We start from the raw sequence: 24930 nt of genomic DNA on the forward strand, positions 1-24930 counted from the left end.
GGTAAACACAAATGCAAATCTGCTGACCATATGGTTGTTCTCCAGGGGTACTGTCTGGCCTAGGATGCTATTTTTCCTAGCTATAGACAATCTTAACTTTTGTATCTGTCTCACCAGTTACCAAGTTTATGAGTTAAGCGAGTTGGACCAGGCAGTGGAATTGCTGTGTAAAGGGCAAATGTCCTGTTCATACAAAGGTCTGCATTGGTCAGACCTCAGTACAGCTATTATAGAAAGTCACCTGAGACTGTTGGTACTGGGGTAGCAGGTTAATAGTGTCCTCAGTGGCTTCTGAAGAGGCCAGGACTGTAAAGTAGGATGTGAATGTGTTCTGGACCTTAATCGTACCAGGAAGACAGTGATCAAAAGAATGAGTGGTCACTACAGTATTTTTCTCATAGAATTTTGGTGGTTTTCCTTATGCTACCCACTGAGTTGGCACAAGAAAACGTGTATTTTTAAAAACTTTTTTTGTAATGTTTATTTTTTGTATTTTTGAGAGAGACAGACTGTGAGTGGGGGAGGGGCAGAGAAAGAGGGAGACACAGAATCTGAAGCAGGCTCCCAACGCAGGGCCTGAACTCCTGAACTGTGAGATCATGACCTGGGCCGAAGTCGGACAGTTAACCGACTGAGCCATCCAGGCACCTCGGAAAATGTGTATTTTCTTAAAGGTCTCGTTTCCAAGGCCAGTCCTGCTTCAATCATTTAAAATATAGTATACAAATCACCTTTTTATAACCTGCCTCTTTAAAAATGGTAATATAAACACAATGTTATCTCCTCAGTGTCTGCCTACTTTAAAGCTTAAAATGAACTGGGAAAAGTAACACTAAAGGACTCCAAGAATGCCAGTATAGGTATATACATTTTGTCTAAGAGATTAACGAGGAAAAGGTACTACCATGCATTACTTGAAATTAAATCCAGATATTCTTCTTGTTTAGCTCGGGTACAGCTACCAGGAGAGCTCAGAATCATTTTTACCTCCATGTGTTTATCCCTGGTAAGAACATTTGCAAATCACAATGGCACTTCTAGAACCCCTACAGCGAAAGGCAATCTTCCAAAAAGCAAATCCTCTCCTTGGGGTAGAGTATGGAAGCCTTGGATAAGATTGAAATGCGGGCCTCAAAGGCTCTCTGGGCTAAGCTTGTGAAATACCTCTGCATTTAACCTGTAACACTTGACTTTAACTGAAATTAAGGCAGAATATTCAGCTGCTTACCTGTCCACATTCCAAAGGGAAGTCATCCTCTGAAAAAGAGGATCTCACAGAGAAGTTTCTCCTTCCCAATTCTGACAGATGTATAGACTTAGTCACTTCTTTATTCTAGTTTTTGGGAATTTCCAAAAATCTCTAGTAAACTAAATCCAGACTAGTGAATTCTAGGCCCAATAAACATCCCAAGTAGTCCCTGAAAGCTCCTGGACCAGACAAATTGGCTGCTTTAATCATTAGTTTACTAAAGAAACAGCAGGCTTGTTTATTTTGTGAGCTAATGAAATTAACACAGGTAGGCATTCTCCTACAGTGAGTGGTACTCACACTCGAAAAGGTCAGATGTTTTGTGACTCTGTGATTTCTGATTCTTTTGTTGACTTGTATTCAAGCAGTTAATTCTTTGCAATGAGACTCACACCCCTGCTTGTTCTTCCTAAATTGGTTAGGTGTTCTGGATTACAACTACAGAATAGACAGTTTTGTTGTTATCACCCAAACAAATGAAATCAACAGGGATTTGTAATTTTCCAGTAAGACGAGTACTTTTAAAACGTTAGGTTGTGAGGTATTGGTTGATATACAAATAACCAGATTTAGTGGCATAATGGGTGTTTTTTCCCCCGTCCATACATTATCACCATCTCCAGAGGAAAAGGTTTAGTTATTCACTTAAGATCACACAGCTAGAAGCAGAAATACCTTGTACTGGGGCTTATCTTGAACCTGTTTTTAGAGACGGCAACTAAATAAACTGCTCTGCTTCATTAGGAGAGAATCCAATGGAAAACTCATGAAAGGAGGCATTCCATAAAAGCCCACTCTCCCTTATCTGTTACCCACAAACAATGCTAGACAGATCATTTTTGAAATTATTTGTAAGTATGCTTCATCCAAATCCTTATCTATACCACATCCTATATCCCTCTCCATGCAGACTTCAAACCAAACTAAACCTGAAAAAGCCAACCAATCAACAAAAACAAAAAACCAAAGACGCACCGATAATCCAAATAAACAAACAAAAAAACTGGTCTGGGGAAATCATGAGGTGTCCTCTTGAGGGCCAACCAGATGCTAGGACAGCCTGAGCTTTGGGTGGTTCAGAAATTGAACTTACTCTACACAAATCCCAGGGTAGTCGGCAGGGCCATCACAAATTTAAGCTTTGAAGCTTAATCAAATTTCACACACAGGTGGAAAGCCTATCTCTTCCCCACACATACATTGTTCCTCTCCATTCCAATCTTCACTCCTACATAATCTACACCTGGTTTGACACCGAGTACAATTTCCAGCTGGAATGTGGGAGAGATGAAAAGAAACCTACCCTAGGTTGGAAATATTCAGAGAGCAAGATGTTCTAAGATTTTAGCCAAGAATGGGGTATATTGCTATATAAATGCTATCAACATCTTGAGGACTCTGGATAAAAAGATGCACTGATCAAAAAAGGCCCATTCCTATAAATTCTAAAAAGAAGCTGGCCGATGTGCGTCAGAGAACATAAATACAGTTATTTTTTTTTTCCAACCCAAGTTTCTTGCCTGCTTTAGCTGGATCCTTTAAGATAACTTTAATTATGTTTCATTAATGTGGAACAGGATGTGATTTCTGATCTTGGGGCTGCAGGTACTTAATGAAACTATCAAGCTATCTATGTTGATGCTTTATTTGAAGCAGTTCTGAGTTTGAGAGTTCTTTCCTGCATCAAATCAATGAGACTCAAAGCAGGGAGGAAAAAAGAAAAAGGTACTTGTCAGTTTGAAAGTCACAGTTTATCTTTCTATAATTAGATTAGGAGAAAAAAAAAATGAAGAACCCATTGGTAGCAGGAAGAAGCAAGAGTCTTCTAGGGTCTGGCATCTGCAAGGAAATGAGAGAAAAAGAAGAGATCTTAGTTCCTGTCAGTGATAAAAACACCAACTACATCTGACAACAGGCCACACAACCTGATTAAAATCTCTTGGTCAGCTGGAAGAATCTGCTATTGTTAATGGCAGAACACCAAGTACCTTCTGACCCTTAACTTTTCAGTTCCACTAAGCACACAGAAACTTGTTAATTGAATTAAAAACATTCTACACAGAGATCGATGTACACTCCTTGTGTCAACAGTTTCATGAGTGAGAAGAAAATCAGAATTGACCATCCATACAATTGACTCCTCGAGACAATTCTGGATTAATTTCAACTAACATATTGATCTTTTTCTCTTCTCACATACTCTATCTACTCATTAGTTCAGTAATATTTTTTGAGCTGTTTACAATGCACATTAGGGGAACAAAAATTAATATGATATCACCTGCTTCGAGACACTTACCTAGTAAAAAGATTTGTTGATAAAAACACAATGAGATAAAAGCATAGTAAATGCAAGGTGAACCGACCCTTTTTATGTATATGTATTCAAAAAAATCTCCACCCATACTTAAGTTCCTTAAGGGAGAAAGTCCTATCTTCTATCTCTTTTTTTATCTTTCCAAAGAAGCTACAGCATTCTACAACAGGCATTCAAAATATGATGCTTTATTTTTTATTAAGAGAATAAAAAGGTCTGTGGCTGTTTAAGGATTCTTACCTAAACTAGGATAACTTTTTTCCTTTGGTTCCTCAGAGGTTATATAGAAAAATACATTTTCAGCATGTAAGGGGTTTAACAGCAAAGAGTTAAGTTCCAAAGGAGAGGAACATCTAGTATTCAGCGTTAGAGACAGGAGCTTTTCCTAGGCTTTCATCTTAGAGTAACTTTTTTTTTTTTTTTTTTGGTAATCTCTATACCCAATGTGGGGCTCGAACTCGCAACTCCAAGATCAAGAGTTGCATGCTCTTCTGAGTCAGCCAGTTGCCCCTAGACCATTTTTATTAGGTAGCTATCCAGTGGAGATGAGCACCAAGCATCTTGGGAGGCATGTCAGAGAAGGCTTCAAAGTTCGCCATTCATCCAGGTCAGTGTGTGCTTTCCTGACACACCCCAGTGCTGCTGTAGCACTTTCTCTTCTGGGGCCAAATCTAATTTTCTGGTTTCCAGATGTATTTAACCATGTGACATCAGAACCTACCAAGAAAAATGGATAGTACCTAGAAGCAACTTGTAAATATTATTGTCCGTGGCTAAAGGGTGTTTGCTTTTAGAATCTCTTTTCTGCTTCTCACTAGAAGAAACATCAGTTTTGGTACAACATGAACCCTAACTCACAGGAGATCCACCTGCTTCACTGTCCCGAGGGAGCGAATGAACTGGAAGGCATCAGGCCAATTACTCATTAAGTAAATATTCACAGAGAGCCTACTATCTGCATGACAGTGGGGATATCATCTCCTCCCTAGACTAATAATATTCCTTTTGCCAGGAGCAAGACGGCCAGGCAACCTCAACCAAAATAGCATTTGAAGCATCAAATTTGGCTCTGCCATAGGTGTACAGGGTTACCTCAAGGAAAGGCTTTCTCTGTAAAAAGATTTTGCTCCCTTCATATAGATTTTGTGAGATTCTACTAAATCAGGTATTCAGATAAGATCGACAGTGCAAGACTCTTAGAGACCCCAAACTTTTAAGTGCTCATTAAAAGGAGTGAATTTTTTGATGAGTGTTAAACTGTACAGCACAGGGAAAAATTGCAGAGCAGTGAAGCACAGCTGTCTGATTAATCTCAAGCCCATTAAAAAGGCATGATAGATCTAGAATGCAACTTTGATAAAAAAAAAAAAAGAAGAAAAGAAAAAGGAAAAAGGCAATGTGTATTAACATTAGGGAAAGCAACTTGGCATGTTAACAGAATTCTAATTTAACCAGCAAACGCCTATTCATTAGCGTGTAAAGCCATAATAGAAGCTATATACTTAAAAAACAGAGGCACACACAAAGCTTTAATTTGGTACCATAATCTGAAAGAAAATTGGACCCAAATTGCTTTATGTCCAGTTAAATCTTGCTACCATCTGAAGAGATAGTGAAATAAAACTGAAACACTTACTTGATGAGATAGATATTCAGTTACTGTGCATTTCCATCTATGGAGTAGAAATATTTCAAAATAAATACACCATGACAATTGAAACTCACTCCATTCCCTATTCTTACTAAACACAAATGACTTATTCCTGGGGTAGACTGAATTACAGTATAAAAGTAGAAGAATTCAAAATTAGTGATTGGGTTCTACTCAAACGCATGGGAAAAGAATAGTTCATTCATTACCTATCAAGCCTTCAGGCATATGATTTGGTGATCTCATTTTTTTTGGAAACGGAAGTATCCAAAGGGAAATGTTTTAAAGGGAATCTTTTAGCCACCTACAAAATTAGCTCAAACAGCAGCAGAGACTGAAATCAAGGGAATGTGCATTTGGGAGCAACATTAGGAAAGTACGTATTAAATAAAAATGACAGTATCTTGGGTGTGGGAATTTATCGGGGTGATATGATATGAATTCAGTACCTATTTACCCAGAACGGCCTCTGATGCCTAGGGAAGACATCGGAATACTATTCTTAATGCCAGTTCTTCTGACTTATTACTTTCATTTTCTCTCTTTCATTTCCTTTTAGGTCTCTGCAATCCATTTCGAATCCCAGTTTCCTATTGATATTATGCCTTGAATGTCAGGGATGACTTCCTCCTAGGCAAAATTAATAGCTTTTTTATTGGTCCCCAAATTTGCCCATGGTATTTGATGTCAGTGGTCACCCCAACTTGAGCACATTCTTTTGGTTTCTGCGATCCTGTACTTTCCTGTTATTAACCAGGGCCAGGGCTAGGGTGAAGAAAGCGAAGTGCTCAGAATGCAAAATTCAAGGAGGCACTCACTCTCAGGGTCATGCGAGTGTAATGTGTTCACACTGAACACGTTTTTTGGCTCGTCAAGACCAACTGTATTTAGCACAATGAAAAGAATAAAAGCATTTTGCCTTTATTTCACTTACTGTTTTTCCACGGCAGAACATACGGCAGAGACTTGGGAACACGCATGCCTGAAGCCAGGTTACTCTTATGTTCCATAACTATGTTGCTTGCAGGGCTGCAAAAAGAAAGACAAATTTGCCTATGCCCGCCTATCTGTATTCTCCAGGCAGGCACACACAAGACCATCAAAAATGTGTTTTTTGTAATTTGGGGGAAAACAGCAAACTACATTCTGAAATGTAAACACATTTCCATCAAAACATTCTTGCAATTAGAATGATTACTACTTCTCTGAAAAGCTCACTGTTCTGTAAAAGCATTAAGATGGGTCTGACCATTTTCATTTTCCAGAAATTGAGATAAACAGCAATGCCATCTACTGTTCGGTTGTGTGACAGGCTCATCAACTCACTCAACAAATATGAGAGATAAAATGCCAAGACAACCAAACCAAAGGCAACACATCTCATAGGACGGAGGGAAAATTAAAACTGTACTATTAAAATTCATCTTCAAGTTCTTCTATTTTAGGGCACACACACAATAAGGTACACGTGCAATTATTAACTTAGGAGCTAAGAAATAAAAATTGATAAGCATTCTATTTGGGGAAAAATGAAGTCTAGCATCTCATTCCTTCATTTTCTAATCCATAAATATTTTCATTTCTGAATATTTGCAATTTGGTCTTGTTTGAAGATGAAGCAGTAATGAGAAATCTTTTTTTTTAAAGTTTATTTGGGGGGGAGAGAGGGAGGGAGGGGGGAAAGAGGGAGGGAGGGAGAGGGAGGGAGGGAGGGAGGGAGAGGGAGGGAGGGAGGGAGAGGGAGAGAGGGAGGGAGAGAGAGGGAGGGAGGGAGGGAGGGAGGGAGAGAGAGGGAGGGAGGGAGGGAGGGAGGGAGAGAATATGAGAACGAATCAGTGAATATGCAGAAATGAGCAGGGGAGACAGAACCCCAAGCAGGCTCCACTCCCTGATCTCATGAACCATGAAATCACGACCACGACCTGAGCTGAAATGTAGAGTTGGGATGCTCAACAGACTGAACCACCCAGGCTCCCCAGTAATGAGAAATCTTATAGATTTAGATACAAATCAGTGGAAAGAAGAGATGCATTTTCTTCCCTACCCAAAGGTACTCTGGCTTATCCAGTTTCAAGTCACAAACTTTTAAGATTATTTTTCCTTAGACACTAGCTACCCAGAGTAAAACTGATCCATGTGGTGTAGCTGGAGAATTTTTTTCAAAGTGTTTAAATACCGTGAACCTAGCAAAAAAACCAAACAGACACAAGAATGTCTCGTACCACTGTCTCCCTTGCTAGGCTATAAGCTAGTATTTTTGTGTTCCCATAGTGATTACCACAAAGCATGTGACTTTTTTATGAACTGAGGAATAAAAAAGGAAAATAACTCGTCAAAACCACATCTAGACTACATTACCACCAAGTAACATCATTAAGGAACGAGATCAAATCAGGCTTTGGTGGCTTCCTTTGGTAACAGAGCACTTGGATTTTGGGAGGCAGTGCTGGGAACAAGACCATTTCATTTACCTGTTGTTGCCACAGTAGTTGGCTGTGCCCCAGACAAATGGGGTGCTGGTCTGTTCCCACAGATCTGCCAAAGAAAGCAAAACACAGTTTGTGGTGCTGTAGTTTATGCTAGTTGAATCTGTAAGGTGGGAAATAATACACCTAAGTTTAGAGAAGCAAGTAAAAATTGATCAAGTACCCTGCCTGACACAGTAGCAGGAATTTAATTGAAGGATATAAACACAGCAACATAAATAATAATAAACGTGCCCAGTAACAACCAAACACAGATGGTACAACACAATTTATGGAAAAAAACAGATGTAAAGAAGTGCTTCTTCCAATCAAGAGGGATAGGCCGTTCCACGTGTCTGCACAGTGATACAAATGTGCTCGTTCTGGGGCCCAATAAAAATAATAAGGCATTCTGCACAACATGGTGTGCTCATAAAAAAGGAAAATCTTCCTTCTGTCTAAAGCAAATGACTTGAGAATTTAGACACTGTGAAGAAAAAGACATAGGAACACTTCACCTTTATCCCAGTCTTCATCACAAGGAGGGCACTGCCAGGTGCTCTCGGCCAGAGTCTCTTGTCCAAGGTTCCTGGTTTGGTTGACTGCAAGATAATAAAGACTCTGCTGTAAGAAGGGGACATCGCCAATTATGTTAAAAGGGGTCAATGGCCTAAAAGGTTGCAGGGTAGCCTAACAGGTCTTTGTTTCTGAAAAATGGATGCTACAAAAGCTAAACAGAGAGGTCTTATCCCTTTGCTGACAGAAGAAAGAGAAGCAGGAACAAAGACATTTATCATATTTACGGCAATAAAATGATTCTTATTTTTAGATGAATTATTGGTAAAATGGATCAGGCTGTTCAGAAGGGAAAGCAGTCTGACAAACACAACCTGACAACCTGTTACTGATGAGATAAAAAACTCAAAGGCAGAAAGGTATTATTCTTCTCAAATGATGAAAGTCAAAAATCAAGGTGACAACATAGCACAATACATAGCTAGGGCTAACTTCTACCACTGGAACATTTTAGCTAGTCTTACCAACATCCTGCTCAATACAACTTTTATCGTCACAGCTTGAGATATGGTGGCTGATTTCGGCCCGAGGAACCTGGTGGCGAGCATTGAAGGGACAAGTAGCCAATTTGTTTGCGACATCAGGATGATTCTGCAGAACACAAATTAAGGTGGTTTATTCTATAAACGACTCCACTAATATCTCTCAATAAACTTGTGGCTTAACTATGGGAGGCAAACTCATGGTAGAAAAGTGAGAGGGAATCATTTATCACTCACACAGACTGTACAGGTGACCTCAAGATCATCAAAACATAAGCTTCTTTGTTAGGATCACAGAGACTGACAACACAGATACTGGGTCAAAAGTGGCTTATACGGAAGGACATGGTGAATTTCGGATTGGGTATCTGAGCCATCTTTCTCAGGGTCACAAGACTCTGGCAGCACAGCCTATAACGGTGGAGCTCTCTGGATGTCTTTGAAGGGTGATATTCAGGAAACGGTAACACGGAAACACGCTCTTGGTCTGCATTGCAGTAGCGCCCCTATTATTGCAATGCAATAGTGCTGGAAAATAGCTGTTGGAAGGGAGCCGCAGAAGCAGCAAAGCAATGGCTTTTCAGATTAACACAGGAACGCTTATTTAAAGTAACGATCCCTGAAATGAGGCTGTGAACAATTTGACCTTTATTTTGGTTATTGTACTGAGGAAAAGCCCAAATGAGGGTCTGTTCTGCTGACCAAGTTTCTTATTTTAAAAAACAAAACAACAAAGTATTCAACATCACCCAAATCCTGTAAGCAAGTATATCAGCAGTTAAGAAATTCATTTATTATTAGAAGCAAAACACGTATCACAAATGATACACAAAAATGTAAAAATAATGTGAAGGGGGAGGACACTAGAGAAAAACAGAGGATGATGAAAATTGTGAGGAATTTGCGAGCATTCCAATGCAAAGATTTTTGTGGTGAAAGATTAAGAGCATCACAAGAAGAGAGTTAAAGACAGTGTCTTTTTATCGCTTGGCTTCCTTTCCCAACCTTTACCCTTGGGGCATGTTTGAGAGCCTAGGGAAGGAAGTCATTGTGGTATCTGCTGGTCCAGATTATCCAGGTTCAACTTTAAGGGATCCTTGCTCTAGAGATTCAAAAGGGGTGGTGAAATGATCACCAATGGCATTACAACCATGTCTCCAAGATTACAAGAGAAACACCCTTTAAAGGATGTTAATGCATACATGAATTGTATGCAGTTTGGATTAAATACCAAAAATGTTGTCCAAGCAAAAATCCTTGCAGACCTTTGCCCTCTGTATCTGACATCTGTATTCTAAAAATCCTTTCTAAGTGCCTCAATTAGTATACCAGCATTAAAGTAGTTTACATCAGCTAAGACCAGAGAAAAAACTCAGATGACTCCCCCCCCGCCCCCCGCCAACTCCAAAGACGCTTACTGTTTAAACTTGGAGAAATGATTATTTTTAGGAATCTTTTCTTAGGCTAACCTCTAGCTGTTCAACTTCTCTAACATTGCTAAACACACAAACAAAAAAATAAAAAATAAGTGTATTATGGCACTCAATCCTTATCAGGACAATGAACACATCAAATTTACAAGCGAAGAGGGATTTCTCGTTGCTAGCAAAAATTAGTGTTTCCTCTGTTTTACAAAGAGTGAAAAGAGCATATAAAGGGTGTTTTGTCACTAGTTAAGGGGGAAAAAAATGAAAACGAGAAAAAATTTATGTACTCAAGAAATAAATTCCTTTCTATAAATGTTGGTAGTTAGAGTCCTAAAACAATTCTGGCATTAAGTTAAAACACTTTTGTTAAAATTATATGGTTATTTACAAAATCTGGTCTCTTAAAAGAACTCAGGAGGTCATTACAAGGCAAATAATGCAAACAATATCTTACCTTTCTGCACTTGATAAGATGATAAGGAAACCTGCAGGCCCTGATCTGGTGGTTTTTATCATAGGGGCATTGTAATAGCTTTTCAGGGTCCAGGGAATCGACTAAAAGAGAGAAAGGTAGGATAAACATAAACCCAACCAGCCTTTGTACAACTCCAGTATTCCAGACACACTGGATTTTTCAACAGAATCTTTAACAATAGAACAAGACAGTCTAATGACAACTTGGCATTTTAAAAAAAGGGTGACTAAACATTTAAACACGAAAATGTAACTCTGAGAAGATAAAACTGTATTACCACCAAATCTTGGGAAGTCTAGCAAAACAAGCTTCATGGGATAGCTTGATAGGATATTGATAAGATAGGATCTTATTAGTTCATATTTGGTTGTACATAAATTTGTTTTATACGAAGAGTAACAATGAAAACAACAATGTTAAATGAAATGACAGCCTCTTCTCCCTTCTAGATGTGCTAATTCAGGGTCATTCTTACCTCTAGCTAGCCAAACCAAAGCCTCCCAACCAGTATGCTAAAGGTCAGAATGGATGGTGTGCCAATATATTGATGGGGGATTCCTCTGCACGTGTGCCCTCTATCCCCCATCAGTCAGTTCTAGGGCAAATTGAGGGTAGTTAATACCCTTTGCCAGCATTCCTGCCTATTTACTAGTATGCCAGGTCGTGAAAATAGTTCATAAGCACTGCTCTAGATCTAGATTTCTTTTTCGTTTGTTTTGACTACTATTAAGTAGTTCCTGATCTTGGTTGCTGCAGACACCTCTCAAATGAAAACAATACCTTTATCAGACAGGTGGTTTTACCTTTTTATTTATTTTTTTTATTTATCTTGAGAGAGAGAGAGAATATGCCTGTATGTGTGCGCACATGTGCGGGAGAAGAGAGAGAGGGAGAGAGAACCCCAAGCAGGCTTTGGGTTGTCAGTGAGGACCCAACGCAGTGTGAGATCATGACCTGAGCCAAAACCAAGGGTTGGACATTCAAACAACTGAGCCACCCAGGCGCCCTGGTGGTTTTACTTTTCATAGTTTGGAACACAGGTGAGGAAAAACCAGAATTCTCTAATCTAGTGATTATCAAGTTAGATAAGAAAAAAAAAAGCTACAAAAACAGAACCTCCTAAGTTTAAGACAATTGCAGACATATGTGAAAGAAACCCCCTAACCTAGATCATGCTATTTAAAACTACCCTTAGAAGACTATACTTTTGGGGTGCCTGGGTGGCACAGTCAGTTAACCATCTGACTTCAGCTCAGGTCATGATCTTGCGGTTCGTGATTCGAGCCCCACGTTGGGCTCTGTGCTGACAGCTGAGAGCCTGAGGCCTGCTTCGGATTCTGTGTCTCCCTCTCTCTTTACCCTTTGCCCGCTCGCATGCGCGCGCACGCACGCACACACACACACACACACCCTCTCTCTCACGCTCTCTCTCTCTCAAAAATAAATAAACTTTTTTTTTTTAAAAGAAGAGTATACTTACAGGAATTACCTCTATAGTTACGAAAGAAGTTTCTCTAAATGGATAATGCTACCTGTAGACTTCACATGATGCCCAAGCTGAGCCCCAAATTCTAACAAGCTTGGTTAAAAAAGGAAAATTAAATGGCTAAGCACATTCTGAGTATATTATGAGGACAAGAGGCAACCTAATAAAATGCTGTTGCCATCACTGAAGGCAATGATAAAAGTGAAATCATGTAAACAATTCACATTTGATAAGCAGCTTATAAACCAGGAGACTGCTCTGAAAATCAGAGGTCAGTGGGGAATTGAAACAGGCAGTTTCACTGGAAGAGTGGTAAACATGGAATAGACTGCTAGCCATGATCGTGATGCAAATGAGCCAGAAAGGTGACTTGAAGGACGGAAAGAATAGGCAGGAAAAGTATTAGAGGATGGGCAGGCTTGTTACGCCAACCGGGCTCATCCTGACCAGCAATCTTTTCATATTTCTGAAGCTTCAAGACACCCAGGGAGAGTTTACAGATAGAATTCTTATTAGTTTCTCTTCATTTAATCCATTCCATCATGAGCACATGTCGGGCCATGTCAGCAGCTGACTGACTGGATACACCTTATGACTCGTACACATTATACTGCCCGTACAGTGCCATGCATCAGAGCTGATGATGATGGCTTCCTACCATTAACGCTTTACTTCCTGGCCTCTGGTAACTTAGGTCAGCTCTCAACTGGTTTCTAGATTTGAAAAATTTTATTTTACTTCTAAGTAAAAAAATTTTCATGGTGATAAACAGATACACAGCATAAAATTTGCCATCTTAACCATTTGTAAGTCTAGTGTCCGGTAGTGTTAGCTATATTCACATTGTTGTGCAACCAGTTTCCAGAATTTTTTGCCTAGCAGAACTGAAACGCTATACCCATCAAGCAATTCAGAACCAAAATGCTATCCCCATCAAGCAACAATTCCCCATTCTCTCCTCTCCCCAATCCCTAGCAACCAGTAATCCTGCTTCTTGTTTATATGAGTTTGACTATTCTAGATACTTTATATAAGTAAAAGCATAGGGTAGCCTTGTTTAAAATTTTTTATTTTATTAAAAAAAATTTTTTTAACGTTCTAATTTATTTTTGAGGGACAGAGCGTGAGCAGGGGAGGGGCAGAGAGAGGGGAAGACACAGAATCTGAAGCAGGCTCCAGGCTCTGAGCTGTCAGCACAGAGCCCTATGCGGGGCCCAAACCCATGAACAGGGAGATCATGACCTGAGCTGAAGTCAGACATTTAACAGACTGAGCCATATAGTCGCCCCTAGGGTAGTCTTTTTTTGACAGGCTTATTTCATTTGGCATAATGTCCTCAAGGTTCATCCATATAGTAGTATGTGACAGGATTTCCTGCACCTATTTTGCTATTTGCTTTTTTTTTTTTAAGTTTTTATTTACATTTTTAAATAATCTCTACCCCCAATGTGGGGCTTGAACTCACAACCCTGAGATCAAGAGTTGCATGCTCTTCCAACTGAGCCAGTCAGATGCCCTAACCCCCTGCCCCCTTTTTTTTAAACTTAATATATCCTGGAGCTCCTTCTATGTCAGTGCATACAAGGAATATTCAAACAAGCAAACAAACAAAAAACAAACAACCAAACCGTAACAGGAATATTTTAGTGTTGCATATGGATGTGCCATAGATTTTTAATCAGTTTTTATACGGATGGACATTTAGGTTGTTTCCAGTTTTTTGTTATTATATATAATGTTGTGACTAACAATCTGGTATACACTTCTTTGTGTACCATATGAGCATTTCTCTTGGACAGATACCTAAGAGTGCGGCATTGAGATACAGGTGTATTTAAAGTCATAAATACCTGTAATAAATACTATCAAACTGCTCAGCAAAAACTCTGTCTGGCTTTTTGGGAATATAACTTAATTTGGAAAACAGAGTAGGCCCTGTAGATAAGCTGCCTCTAAAAGCACAAACTCAGATGTTCCTTACCCTTGGGTAGGGCCTGGAACCCACGGTGAGAAAAAATGGAGGAAACTTCATAGAAATCAGGACTAGACCCAACAAAAGTATCAATAGCTAAGAGGTACATCTCCCAAGAAGAAACTGGAAATCTTCTGGAATCTATCAAATTAATTTTTTTAAGTTTATTTATTTTTGAGAGAGAAAGAGCATGTGTGTGCACGCGTGAGCGCACGTGCTCGCATGTAAGTGGGGAAGGGGCAGAGAGAGAGGGGGAGAGAGAGAATCTCAGGCAGGCTCTGTACCCTCAGCATCAGCAAAGGGCTTGATCCCAGGAACAATGAGGTCATGACCTGAGACAAACTAAGAGTCAGACATTTAACCAACTGAGCCACCCGGGGGCCCCACAATCTATCAGATTAAGGTTAAAATTTAAGGTTGAGAAGGTCAAGTATATTCTAAAGCAGACCTTCTCAAACTTTAACATAATCCCTAGGCATTAAGTCACTTGGGGACTGTGTTAAAATGCAGATTCTGATTCAGTAGGTCTGGGATGGTGTCCTGACACTGTGCATTTCTAACACACTCCCAAGTGATATTTTTCTAAGCAAAATAGAAACATACGGCTGAAAAAAGTAAAGAACGAGAGACATAAAGGGGAGTTGCTGCTTTCTAATTTAATAGAGTAGTAAGCTTCCAAGAACAAATAAATATTTATCTGCCTATCTCACATGGAATTCCAGGCTTAAATTATAATATTTTAAGAAAAATTAAGGGAGTAGGGGAGGGAGCCCTACAGAAGACCAAAGAGAATCAGCTTTCTAGATCAGGGATTCTCAAAGTGTGGTCCTCTGACAAGCAGCCTCACCTGAAATCATGTCAGAACTGCAAATTCTTGGGTCCCAGACCTTCTGAATGAGAAATTGTGGGATTGAGTCCAGCAATCTGAGTTTTAACAAGCTCCCTGGGTGATTCTGCTGCATGCTCAAAAGTCTGAAAACCTCTGATGTAGATATTTAATAAAGACCATTTCCATGTAGTTTCTATAGATCGGTAATAAAGATTCTACTGGACTCTTCCTTGAAGGTAAAATGGAACGAAAATATCCTTTCGTTGGAACTTACTCTAAAGACATTCTGAACGAGACAGCAAAGTAAGAAACAAAGCAGGCCCTGCTGACAAGTTTCATCCATTCACTGATGCAGAGGTTCTTTAAACTTGGTTAGGACCTAGAAACCATAGTGCCTTATGGTATCAAGTATGGCATGACACATGAAAAACATAGGACTCTGTCCCTTACTACGCGACCTTGGGAAAGTCAGTTAACCCAGGTTCTATTTTCTCGTAGGTAAAATCTGAACGTTAAATGAAATGATTTTTCAGGTTTCTTTTGTTTTTACGTTTGTATGATTCTAGGTGCTCACTCCCTTTTGACTTCTTGGGCCATGTAAGGTGCCTGGGTCACTTGAGAATTAAGAATTCTTCCTAGGATGTCTTTAAATCCTAAAAATTCAACGTACGTCAACATCATTATGTACACAATATTATTCCTCAAAATAGAAAGAAAACAGGGGTTACTAGCCCCTTAATAGGAGCAACTGAAGTCCTGAGAAATTAAAATGCTTCATTTAATAAAAATATAGTTTAACACAGCTGTCCCAACTGCAGCCTTTTCAAAGCTTGATAAATTTCAAGTGTCTTATTTCAACTTTGGGTATTTCTCTACTACCTACCACATAGACATCTTCAGCAGTTTAGGGAGAAATGTGAATTCTTCCCAACACACTAAAACTCTTGTCAGACATAAAACTATATGTAAAGAATTTAACTTATTTTCTAAAAGCAACAAGAAGTACATACTGTAAGTTTCTTCCATGTTGGAAATGAAGGAGCTGAATCCAAGTGCTGAGGGGGGGAAAAAAAAGCAGTGGTTCAGGTAACCAGAAATAAAAATGTACCAAAGGAAGTCCCAAAAAGGGGAGTCGAACTGAAATTGAAGCTACCCAAGTTCAATATAAGAAAGCCTGTCCTGTTCCCCCAAATATTTACCCTCCTTTAAAGCATTCTTTACTACTTTGAAGTATTTTAACATGCTTGCCTAACACACGCTCTTGGAATAAATTCTAGGGCTCACAGACAGTTAAGAAAAACCAAATATGACTACTAATTTAAACTGTATTCAGGTGATAAGGCAGTCTACTTTAAGTACACACTTAATGGATCCAATAAGCCCAGAGCCATTCTAGTTTATTATTTCTGTGACTTTTCCTAAGCACAACTGCGAAGTGCCACACTTATTCCAGTGATGTTTCACCTCCCTTCCCCCCTGCCAATCTCCTATGCTAAAATGGATACACTTGGTTAAGTGCCTCCAGTTAGAACTCATTCCCTGTACCACTGAGGGAAAACTTTTGAATGTTAGGACTTAAGAACTGTTCATTTTATGGATAACACTGTAACAAAAGTACAACTCTCCACCAGAAATGTAGACGATTAAAGGATAGGAAATAGTTCTGTAGTTTGGATCCTCTTCTACTGAAGATCTCCCCCTATTTAGCATTGTGATTAAACAAACATCATTATGGGGAAGAACTAAATTTATATAAAGCCATTCTCATAGGAAACTCCTCAAAATTGGCTAGATTTACAGCTATTGTCTCTAGAGCAAGCTCTGCTTTGGCCCTTCATACAATTCTACACCCCTTCCCCCCATTCTATGACATAAGCAGCCTTGGAATCTATGATAGGAAATACAAGTGATCAGCTGGAACTCTAGTTTAGAAATTTGCTGTGGAGCCCATTTCTTAATGATAACTGTTAGTGAAAGTGTTGTAAAAAATATTTTTCATATCTGGATTAAGAAATCCCGATCTGCCTTTTGACAAGTTTTACTTATACTTTACACTTTCTCAATAAAAAATAAGAGGTTTGGAAGGAAGAACCAAGTATTAGGTTCCTTGATTTTTAAGCCGCCGTAAACTTTGGGGGCAGAACGCCTAATTACAGTAGACTAAGGGCCCTGGAATCCATAGCTTCATCATTCAGCCGTGTCCACTGAAGTATCTTCCGTAACGAACTGTTAACAGGCGATTCTTTACCTTTTCCCTAGTACTAGACCGCGGTGAAATGGACAAATTACGTGAAGCAGTCAAGTTTGGGGGGCTGGATGTAGTCTGAAGCAACCGGTTAAACTCTTAACAGAGATGGGGTCTCAGTAAAACTATCGTTTTTCTTCCTTTAAACGAAACAATCAGAGTAGATTTAAGCAAGGAGACTAAACTCGAGAAGGGGTGGGGGGGGAAGGTGGTTAACTTAAAAAAATGGAGACAAAAGAGGTAGAGGCCCTCGGGGTGCGCAGTCACAACAGCAGCGCCGGGAACCAACAGTCCCAAGGCTACGGGAGGAAAAAGTAAGATATTAGAGGGCGAAGGTGTCCCAGCACACTACACGGGAGGTGTTCGGCGGCCCCAAACCAGACGGGCCTCGCCTTCCCTACCTGGTGGAGACACGCTCTCCCCACAGTGGCTTTCTCCCCACCTCCGCGCCCCAGCAACGCTCGTTTCCGGCCCCTGACGTTGGAGGGTGGGGCCCCCACTTCCTGTGACGCTGGCCTCTGCTCCGCGGGAGCGTGGGCTGCGTGGACCCTCCTTTCCCTCGCCGTGGGCCCCGCCTTGGCCCCTTCCTGCTCTTCAGGTTCCCCCGCCTCGCGCCATTCTCCTTTTTTAGCCCATCCTCCTGGGGGTCTCCGGAACAGTAGTGGCCTTGCGTGGGTGGAACCCGCCCTGCCTTCCTCGGGGTTCGTGGCGGCCATCTTAGGAAGGCGAATGTGCGCTCGAAGCGGGAATGAGACTGGTTAGGGCCGGCTGCTGGTGGGAAGGAAGCCTTATTGGTGTAAGTTATCCAGGTAGAAGTGTAATTTGGATATTGCGGGGCGGGAAGAGGGAAATCGTAAAGGAGACAAGCCTACAGAAGAGCCTAAACAAACAAAACACCAAGGACAGGAATCTAGTTGTTTTTGTTTAGCATGCGTTGTAGAATCTTAAAATTCAGAAGTCAATAATAGTAGGTAAGAATGCTTGGGAGGGAGGATGACCTCGTTGGGTTAAAGGGAGTTTTAGAGTTGAGGGGAGAGCTCAATGAAAAGAGTTGGAGAGGTGAAGGGAGCCAGAAAGCTATAACTCGATAATGGAAACCCAAACATAGATTTGTTAGCCCTGTTGTGGAAACTGTGATACACACACACACACCACGCACGCACGCAGTACTTGTCCCTGAAGTGCTTAGGAAAACAGGCCTAGAGTGGATGAAAGGCAAAATAGCAGTATAACAGATGTCAAAAATATGGTCAGGACTGGAAATTTACATTAGGAAGAAATCACTGAGGCCCAAAGTGAGCTGGGAAGGCTTTATGGAAAAAAGGGACTTGTGGTCTTTGAAGGTTAGACAGGAAAAAAGGAAGATGTTGACATCTGTTATGGTAGATCTGGTGATACTATTTTTCAAAACCAAGAAGTAAAAATATGATATGACAAAAATTTTTGTACTGTCCAAAGTATAGGAGGCAGTATGAGAGATCAGTCTGAGTACTGAAATATTGGGATTTTTGAAACATATCAGTGACCAATAGAGCCTAAATGTGACTTAGGAGAACTTATCCTGATAGCATGAACTGAATGTGGCTTCAGTGAAAATGATCACAGACGGGACATTTTATTTTTCTGAGAATACTCCGTAAACATAATTTGTTACCTGTTGTTGGGTTTTTTTTTTTTTTTTTAAGATTATCAGCTCTTGGACTTAGGAGTGTGCATCACAGTCTTTGGCTCATATTAAGACCCTAAAAAGAAATGTGTTGTTAGGCGCCCTGCCCAAGCCATTCTTGTAGGCTAGTGATTTTTAATCTTGTCTGTACATTCCAATCATCTGGGGAGCCCAAGTTCCCCTTCCAGACCAGTTAATCAGAAAGGGCTGGGCATAGTTATTTTTAAAAAGCTACCCAGATGATTCTAATGTGCAGTCAAGGCTGGGAGCCACTGACCTAGGCACTGTTTTGCATTTAGGAAAGCTATTCTTTCACCTGAGTGGCCTGGATAATTCCTGTGAAAGAGGAGCAAGCTGTTAAAGTGCTTCTTGAAAGATAATAGCTAAGAATGAAAGCTTCACTGCAAGCCTAGCACAAAGCATTTTAGAGAAAGCTGCTGTTTTGGCAAATCGGTTTCAGATTGTTACGAGTATCGTAAGGTAACCTTTCTGAAATTCTAAACCTCTTAATTTATCACATCATTCATGCAGATTGGTGGGGCCAATGTGATTTGAAGTGAAATGTGATTTTTCAGGCTTCAAATTGCAGTAAGCTGGTAAAATTGTTGACATTGTTACTGTGACCCATAAGTACTTTTCAGATACCTGCAGACTGAAATTTCTGAGGAAGAGCTAGGGCTTGAGAGGACGGAAGGGGTGGGTGGGTTCCAAACCAGAATCCAAAGTCAGGCTTCACTGCGTTCAGTAATGCGTCAGGGTGACAGGATCCTCAGCTGAGAAAGCTGTTCCATTTAGCAGGAGTGAACAAGCCCACCAACTTGTAAACAAACTCCCCCCCCCCCCCACTTTCAGTGGAGATTTTAAAATAAAAATGCGCCACACATCTATTCTTTCTATTCTTAAATGCTTTGTTCATTCATCTCCAACCTAGAAAGTTCCTGCTTTATCTAAGATCCCTGCTGAGTTGTCTTTCAGACTGGCTTTTCAGCCAGGTTGAATATATTTGAAAAGGGAAAAAAACAAACCAAGGCATTTACACAGGGTTAGTCTAGGAGCTAGAAGTTAGCTAGGATTAATACCATAAACCGAATCTGATCCTGGCTGGTTCTCTCTGATGATAGGCTAGCATTTGTCCTTAAATTATAGATTATGTATATTAAATTTTTTTAAAAGTTTATTTATTTTGAGAGAGAGAGAGCATGTGTGTGCGCTCATGCTTGGGATGGGAGGAGGGCAGAGAGAGAGGGAGAGAATCCCCAGCAGGCTTTGCACCGTGAGTGAGGAGCTGGACATGGAACTCCCAACTCACGAACCGTGAGATCATGACCTGAGCCGAAATCAAGAGTCTGGTGCTTAACTGACTGAGCCACCCAGATGCCCCTATAGATCATATTTTTGAACTAATAATTATAAGGTAAAAACAAACACTCTGGACTAATGACTATAAAGACAGATCTGTACCCTAGTGATTAAAAAAACAAATCTTTGTTAGAAAATTAGTTTTCTCAGCTTTTAGGATGGTAGGAACTCCAGTAGTCCTTGAGATTCTTTGGGAGTTTCAGTGTTTGAGATAGCCCAATAAAACTGAAACTTTAGCCCACCGGAAGACTAAAATATTAAATTTCTTTGTTTCTGGCTTGAGTGCTGTCAACAAAATCCTGATTCTCTTATCTAATTATAGATGCCGGTCAGTAGTTAAGTGCATAATTAAAAATAGGAAAATTATTGGGGCACCTGGGTGGCTCAGTGGGTTGAGCATCCGACTTCTGCTCAGGTCATGATCTTGCGGTTCGTGAGTTTGAGCCCCACGTCGGGCTCTGTGCTGACAGCTCAGAGCCTGGAGCCTGCTTCGGACTCTGTGTCTCCCTCTCTCTCTCTGCTCCTCCCCTGCTCATGCTCTGTCTCGCTCTCTCCTTCAAAAATAAATTTAAAAAATAGGAAAACTATTCAATAAATACAGTTGCAAAATATTTCAAAATGAGAGAGCTAGGGGATCATAATAGATGTTCTTACTGATGAGGATAGATTGGGAAGTATTGCTGTGGAGGAGGGTGAAAAGTTGGGCCTGGTTACAATTTTTCAGGGAAAGTAGCAGAGAAGTGCTGCCAGCAGGGGGCCAAAGAAAATAAATTTATGTTTAAAGAAGAGTCCCTAGTGGGAGTTTGGATTGAATAATAACCAATATTAAGCTCAAGAAACACAGGATAATAAAGGGTGAATAAAAATAGTGATTTTTAGAGGTCCCTGGGTGGCTCAGTTGGTTAAGCGTCTGACTTTGGCTCTGGTCATGAGCTCACAGCTTGTAGGTTCAAGCCCTACATCGGGCTCTGTGCTGACAGTTCAGAACCCGGAGCCTGCTTCGAATTCTGTGTCTCCGTCTCTCTCTGCCCCTCCCCGGCTTGTACTCGGGCTCTTTCTCAAAAATAAACAAACATTAAAAAAAAATATCGATTTTTGAAAAATTTGTACTTTAATTCTGTGGCTTAATATATAAATGTCATATACCTATGTAATCCACATTGCCTATAACAGTTACCAGTGGGCTTGAGAAATCTCTTCTCTCTGTTTTCCGTGACTTCCAGCTAGTTCTTTTTCCAGGAGTCAGCAACAAATAGCTCCTCACACTGTTTCTGATGCTGGCAGCTAAGATGTAAATTGTAAGTCAAAGTTTGCAAACCATTGTGAGTATCACTTGGCTTGTGAACAAATCGGTGAGGAAATGGAACTGCTTAAAAGAAGTTTGTTGAAAAGGTGGTAGAATGGCAGAATTATATTAAAGAAATTTTACCCACTAAAAATTACGTAAAGGACTAATCTTGCACTGAACAGTTCTAAAATTCTACTGTCATTCTGATCTGTTATTTTTAAAAACGTCAAATGTTTTATGAGGACTTTAAGATACAAAACAGATGAACATACGGGAAGGGAAGCAAAAATAATATAAGAACAGGGAGGGGACAAAACAGAAGAGACTCTTAAATATAGAGAACAAACAGAGCGTTGCTGGAGGGGTTGTGGGAGGAGGGATGGGCTAAGTGGGTAAGGGGCATTAAGGAATCCACTCCTGAAATCACTGTTGCACCATATGCTAACTAACTTGCATGTAAATTAAAAAGTAAATAAATTATTAATGAAACAAAAAATAAGATAAAAATAAAAATGTCACCCAAGGGTCATTTTTTTCTCTGAAACCTAATGTTTGCCTGGGATTAAGTTCTTATGTTTTCTTATAACCTCCTTCCACCCTCCTTCCTTCCTAGCACTTAAACTGTGTATTAGATCAGTGGTTCTCAAAGTGTGGTCCCAAATTGCAGCATCAGTATCACTTAGGAACTTGAGAAAATGCCAGTTCTTAGGACTTACTACAGACGTACTGAATCAGAAGCTCAGGTGAGATGTCCTTTCATCTGTGTTTTAGCAAGGCCTTCGTGTGATTTTGATACCCACGAAAGTTGGAGAACCATTGCCTTATACTCTTACTGTCAACATTGTTCTTTTATAATGGACCACGCCACTGTAGTTCTTAACATAGTGTGGCAAGCACAGTAGATACTTGATTATTTTAGAGCACAAGTGTATTTTGTCAGGAGCTGTTAGGACAACTGTGAGACATCATCTACCTTGTAAGAAAACATGGGAAGAAGAGACTAAAATATTGGAGATTTGTCCTTTCCTCGTTTTATACCACAGTTGCTTGGGAAGCCTGAACAGAAAGGTCAAGAAGTATGGACCAACAATAAGATAAAGCTGGGGAACCAATGAGCTATAGTTTGGTACATTATGACATGAGTAATGGGCCTTAGCAATTGTTTCCCCATCATACTGTGAATGTAAGAGTAGAAATCCTAAACGTGATTGTAGGGAAGAAACTTCATAGCTAGGAAGGCTTGTTAGCATTACATAAATACAATTTAAATTGCCTTGTTAGGACTTTTTGGTGAAAATGAGTGATTCTGGTTACCAAGGTTTTTGAAAGATTGATATATTCAGTATAAATATTTAATCCAGGGCACTGAGTCTTCTTTATACCCCATGTCTATATAGATTCTTCATGTTCAGCAACTTTGATTTTTCTTTTTTTTTTGTAGGCACAGAACTGTTACATAGTCAAGATCATGTCTCTCCTAAAGCACCTTATAGTAAAATAATAATAAATCAGAATGAAGGGACATTAAATGGAGGCATACACCACCTGTTATGGGAGTATGGGGGAATAGTTAAGACTTTGGGGATCTAGGCAGGCTTTGAGGCAGTTACTTTGAAACTTTGCTTTTTTTTTTTCCCTTTTAAGTATTTTCCCATAAGTTTGTTTACTTTCAAAGCTTTGACCAAATGTTACGTCAAAGGCCAAAAAAAAAAAAAAGTGATATTTTAGTTTCTATTGTGCCTTCCTCCAATGAACTCAAAACTTCTCAAAGTGAGATTTGAGTAGATCTGACATCTATATTTTGAATGGCAGCTGCCTAATTAATGATGTTTTATCCCTTAAGACTAGGGTGGCCAACGTGGTGGTGTTGTTGTTATCCTAGGATAATTGTTGTTCCCCGCTTCATGCTCAAGAGTATCCTGGTTTGAAGGAAAAATTATGTGGTAACACCAATCAATTAAGACTACATGGCTTTTTAGGGGACGATACCATATACCTAAAATATGATAAAGGAAGACATCTTTGTCTTTTGGGCTATTTTTCCTAGAAAACATTTTCTTAAAGTTTTTTTTCAAAGGTTTATTTATTTTTGAGAGAAAGAGAGAGAGATAGAGACTGTGAGCTGGGGAGGGGCAGAGAGAGAGGGAGACCCAGAATCTGAAGCAGCCTCCAGGCTCTGAGCTGTCAGCACAGAGTCCAATATGGGGCTTGAACTCACAAACCATGGGATCATGACCTGAGCTGAAGTTGGATGCTTAACCAACTGAGCCACCCAGGTGCTCCACCTAGGAAACATTTTAATTTTCATATAGTTTGGTGTTAATATACCAAAGTGTAATTTAAAAAATTCAAAATCTGTGTAAGGCCTTAGATGAAAATCATGTTTATATTATGTAAATACAAGGGAGCAAGTCAGTAGCCCTCCTTTGTACAAAGTGTACTAGAATGTGCTAGATTCTGTAGGTATCTAGTTATTCTCCCTTCTATTTTCTGCTTTAAAGGGGAGAAAAAGATCATCTGAAAAGGATCTAGAAAGTATTTAGGTAGGAATAAGTCTCATAGGGTCAGAAAATATCCATTTGATTATAATTTCTACTTTTAATTGTAAGTCTATACCTGAACTAATCAGTAAACTAGCAAAAAAAAAGTCATTATTTAAAAAAATTTTTTTAATGTTTATTCATTTTTGAGAGAGAAAGGGAGAGAGCACAAGCCAGGGAGGGGCAGAGAGTGAGGGAGACACAGGATCCAAAGCAGGCTCCAGGCTCTGAGCTGTCAGCACAGAGCCCTATGCGGGGCTGGAACCCATGAACCATGTGATCATGACCCGAGCTGAAGTCAGACGTTTAACAGACTGAGCCACCCAGGTGTCCCTGAAGTCATTTTAAAATTAGCTAGCTGCAAAAAACAAAAAACAAAAAACAAAAACAACAGCTTAAAAGGAACAAATTTTGGCCTGTTATAAATTGGGTCTTGATTCAGTTTAAGCACCAAGTATGTGAATATCTTCTAGATGCATAGCACCAGGCTAGTGATATATGGTATAGCAAATACAAAGCAGCATGTGATTCTGACTTCTCTTGTGAAGATTTGTGGTATGGTTGAGGTTGGACACCTGGTAAGTTTAAATGTGGTGAGGCATAAGAATTAGCCTTAAAAAAAAAAAAACAAAACAGCTAGAAAGAGATTTCAATGGTTGAAGGGCAAGGGGTAACATTTAAAAATGAACAGAGTAGCAAAGAATAAGGTGTATATAAGATTGGAATAACCTGACTTCTATAGAGTTAAGAAGGGAGATTTGGAGATGTGCTCCAGACTCAGCTTCTCATAAAAACGATATCTTTTTTGTTTGCATGGGGCTTAAACTCACAACCCTGAGATCAAGAGTCACATGCTCTACTGACTGAGTCAGATGCTCCTAAAAACTGTATCCTTTTTTTTTT

General features: G+C 39.8%; 2 protein-coding genes and 1 long non-coding RNA gene across 8 annotated transcripts in view; 2 read left to right on the forward strand and 1 right to left on the reverse strand.

Annotated features, from left to right (window-relative positions):
• The window catches only part of LOC113593092 (uncharacterized), a 19442-nt gene extending 12707 nt beyond the window's left edge, over positions 1 to 6735 (forward strand). For 4 of the 5 annotated variants that reach the window (XR_008300272.1, XR_008300274.1, XR_008300273.1 and 1 more), the window contains 2 exons: positions 4385 to 4495; positions 5777 to 6735. This is a non-coding gene — a long non-coding RNA (uncharacterized LOC113593092). The remainder of the gene's footprint in view (positions 1 to 4384; positions 4496 to 5776) is intronic. The other variant, XR_008300275.1, reaches the window with a different exon arrangement.
• GTSF1 (gametocyte specific factor 1) lies at positions 2979 to 17691 on the reverse strand. Of its 2 annotated transcripts, none has more exons than XM_015087831.3 (9): positions 17576 to 17691; positions 15940 to 15984; positions 10622 to 10722; positions 8723 to 8849; positions 8201 to 8284; positions 7689 to 7752; positions 6152 to 6246; positions 5203 to 5239; positions 2979 to 3088 (listed from the first exon to the last, which is right to left on the reverse strand). In XM_015087831.3, the coding sequence occupies exons 2-8, from the start codon at positions 15953 to 15955 to the stop codon at positions 5223 to 5225; spliced, it is 504 nt and encodes a 167-aa protein (XP_014943317.2). In that variant the 5' UTR covers positions 15956 to 15984; positions 17576 to 17691; the 3' UTR covers positions 2979 to 3088; positions 5203 to 5222. The 2 variants fall into 2 exon arrangements, with proteins under 2 accessions (XP_014943317.2, XP_026892159.1); XM_027036358.2 differs by lacking the exon at positions 17576 to 17691 and adding an exon at positions 16558 to 16654.
• Positions 17692 to 17750: 59 nt separating this feature from the next.
• The window catches only part of NCKAP1L (NCK associated protein 1 like), a 58303-nt gene continuing 51123 nt past the window's right edge, over positions 17751 to 24930 (forward strand). The window contains exons 1-2 of the mRNA XM_053226338.1: positions 17751 to 17970; positions 19140 to 19320. The gene's annotated coding sequence lies outside the window, so the exon portion shown is untranslated. The remainder of the gene's footprint in view (positions 17971 to 19139; positions 19321 to 24930) is intronic.

This window comes from Acinonyx jubatus, chromosome B4 (genome assembly GCF_027475565.1).
Source record: "Acinonyx jubatus isolate Ajub_Pintada_27869175 chromosome B4, VMU_Ajub_asm_v1.0, whole genome shotgun sequence".
Lineage (NCBI taxonomy): Eukaryota > Metazoa > Chordata > Mammalia > Carnivora > Felidae > Acinonyx > Acinonyx jubatus.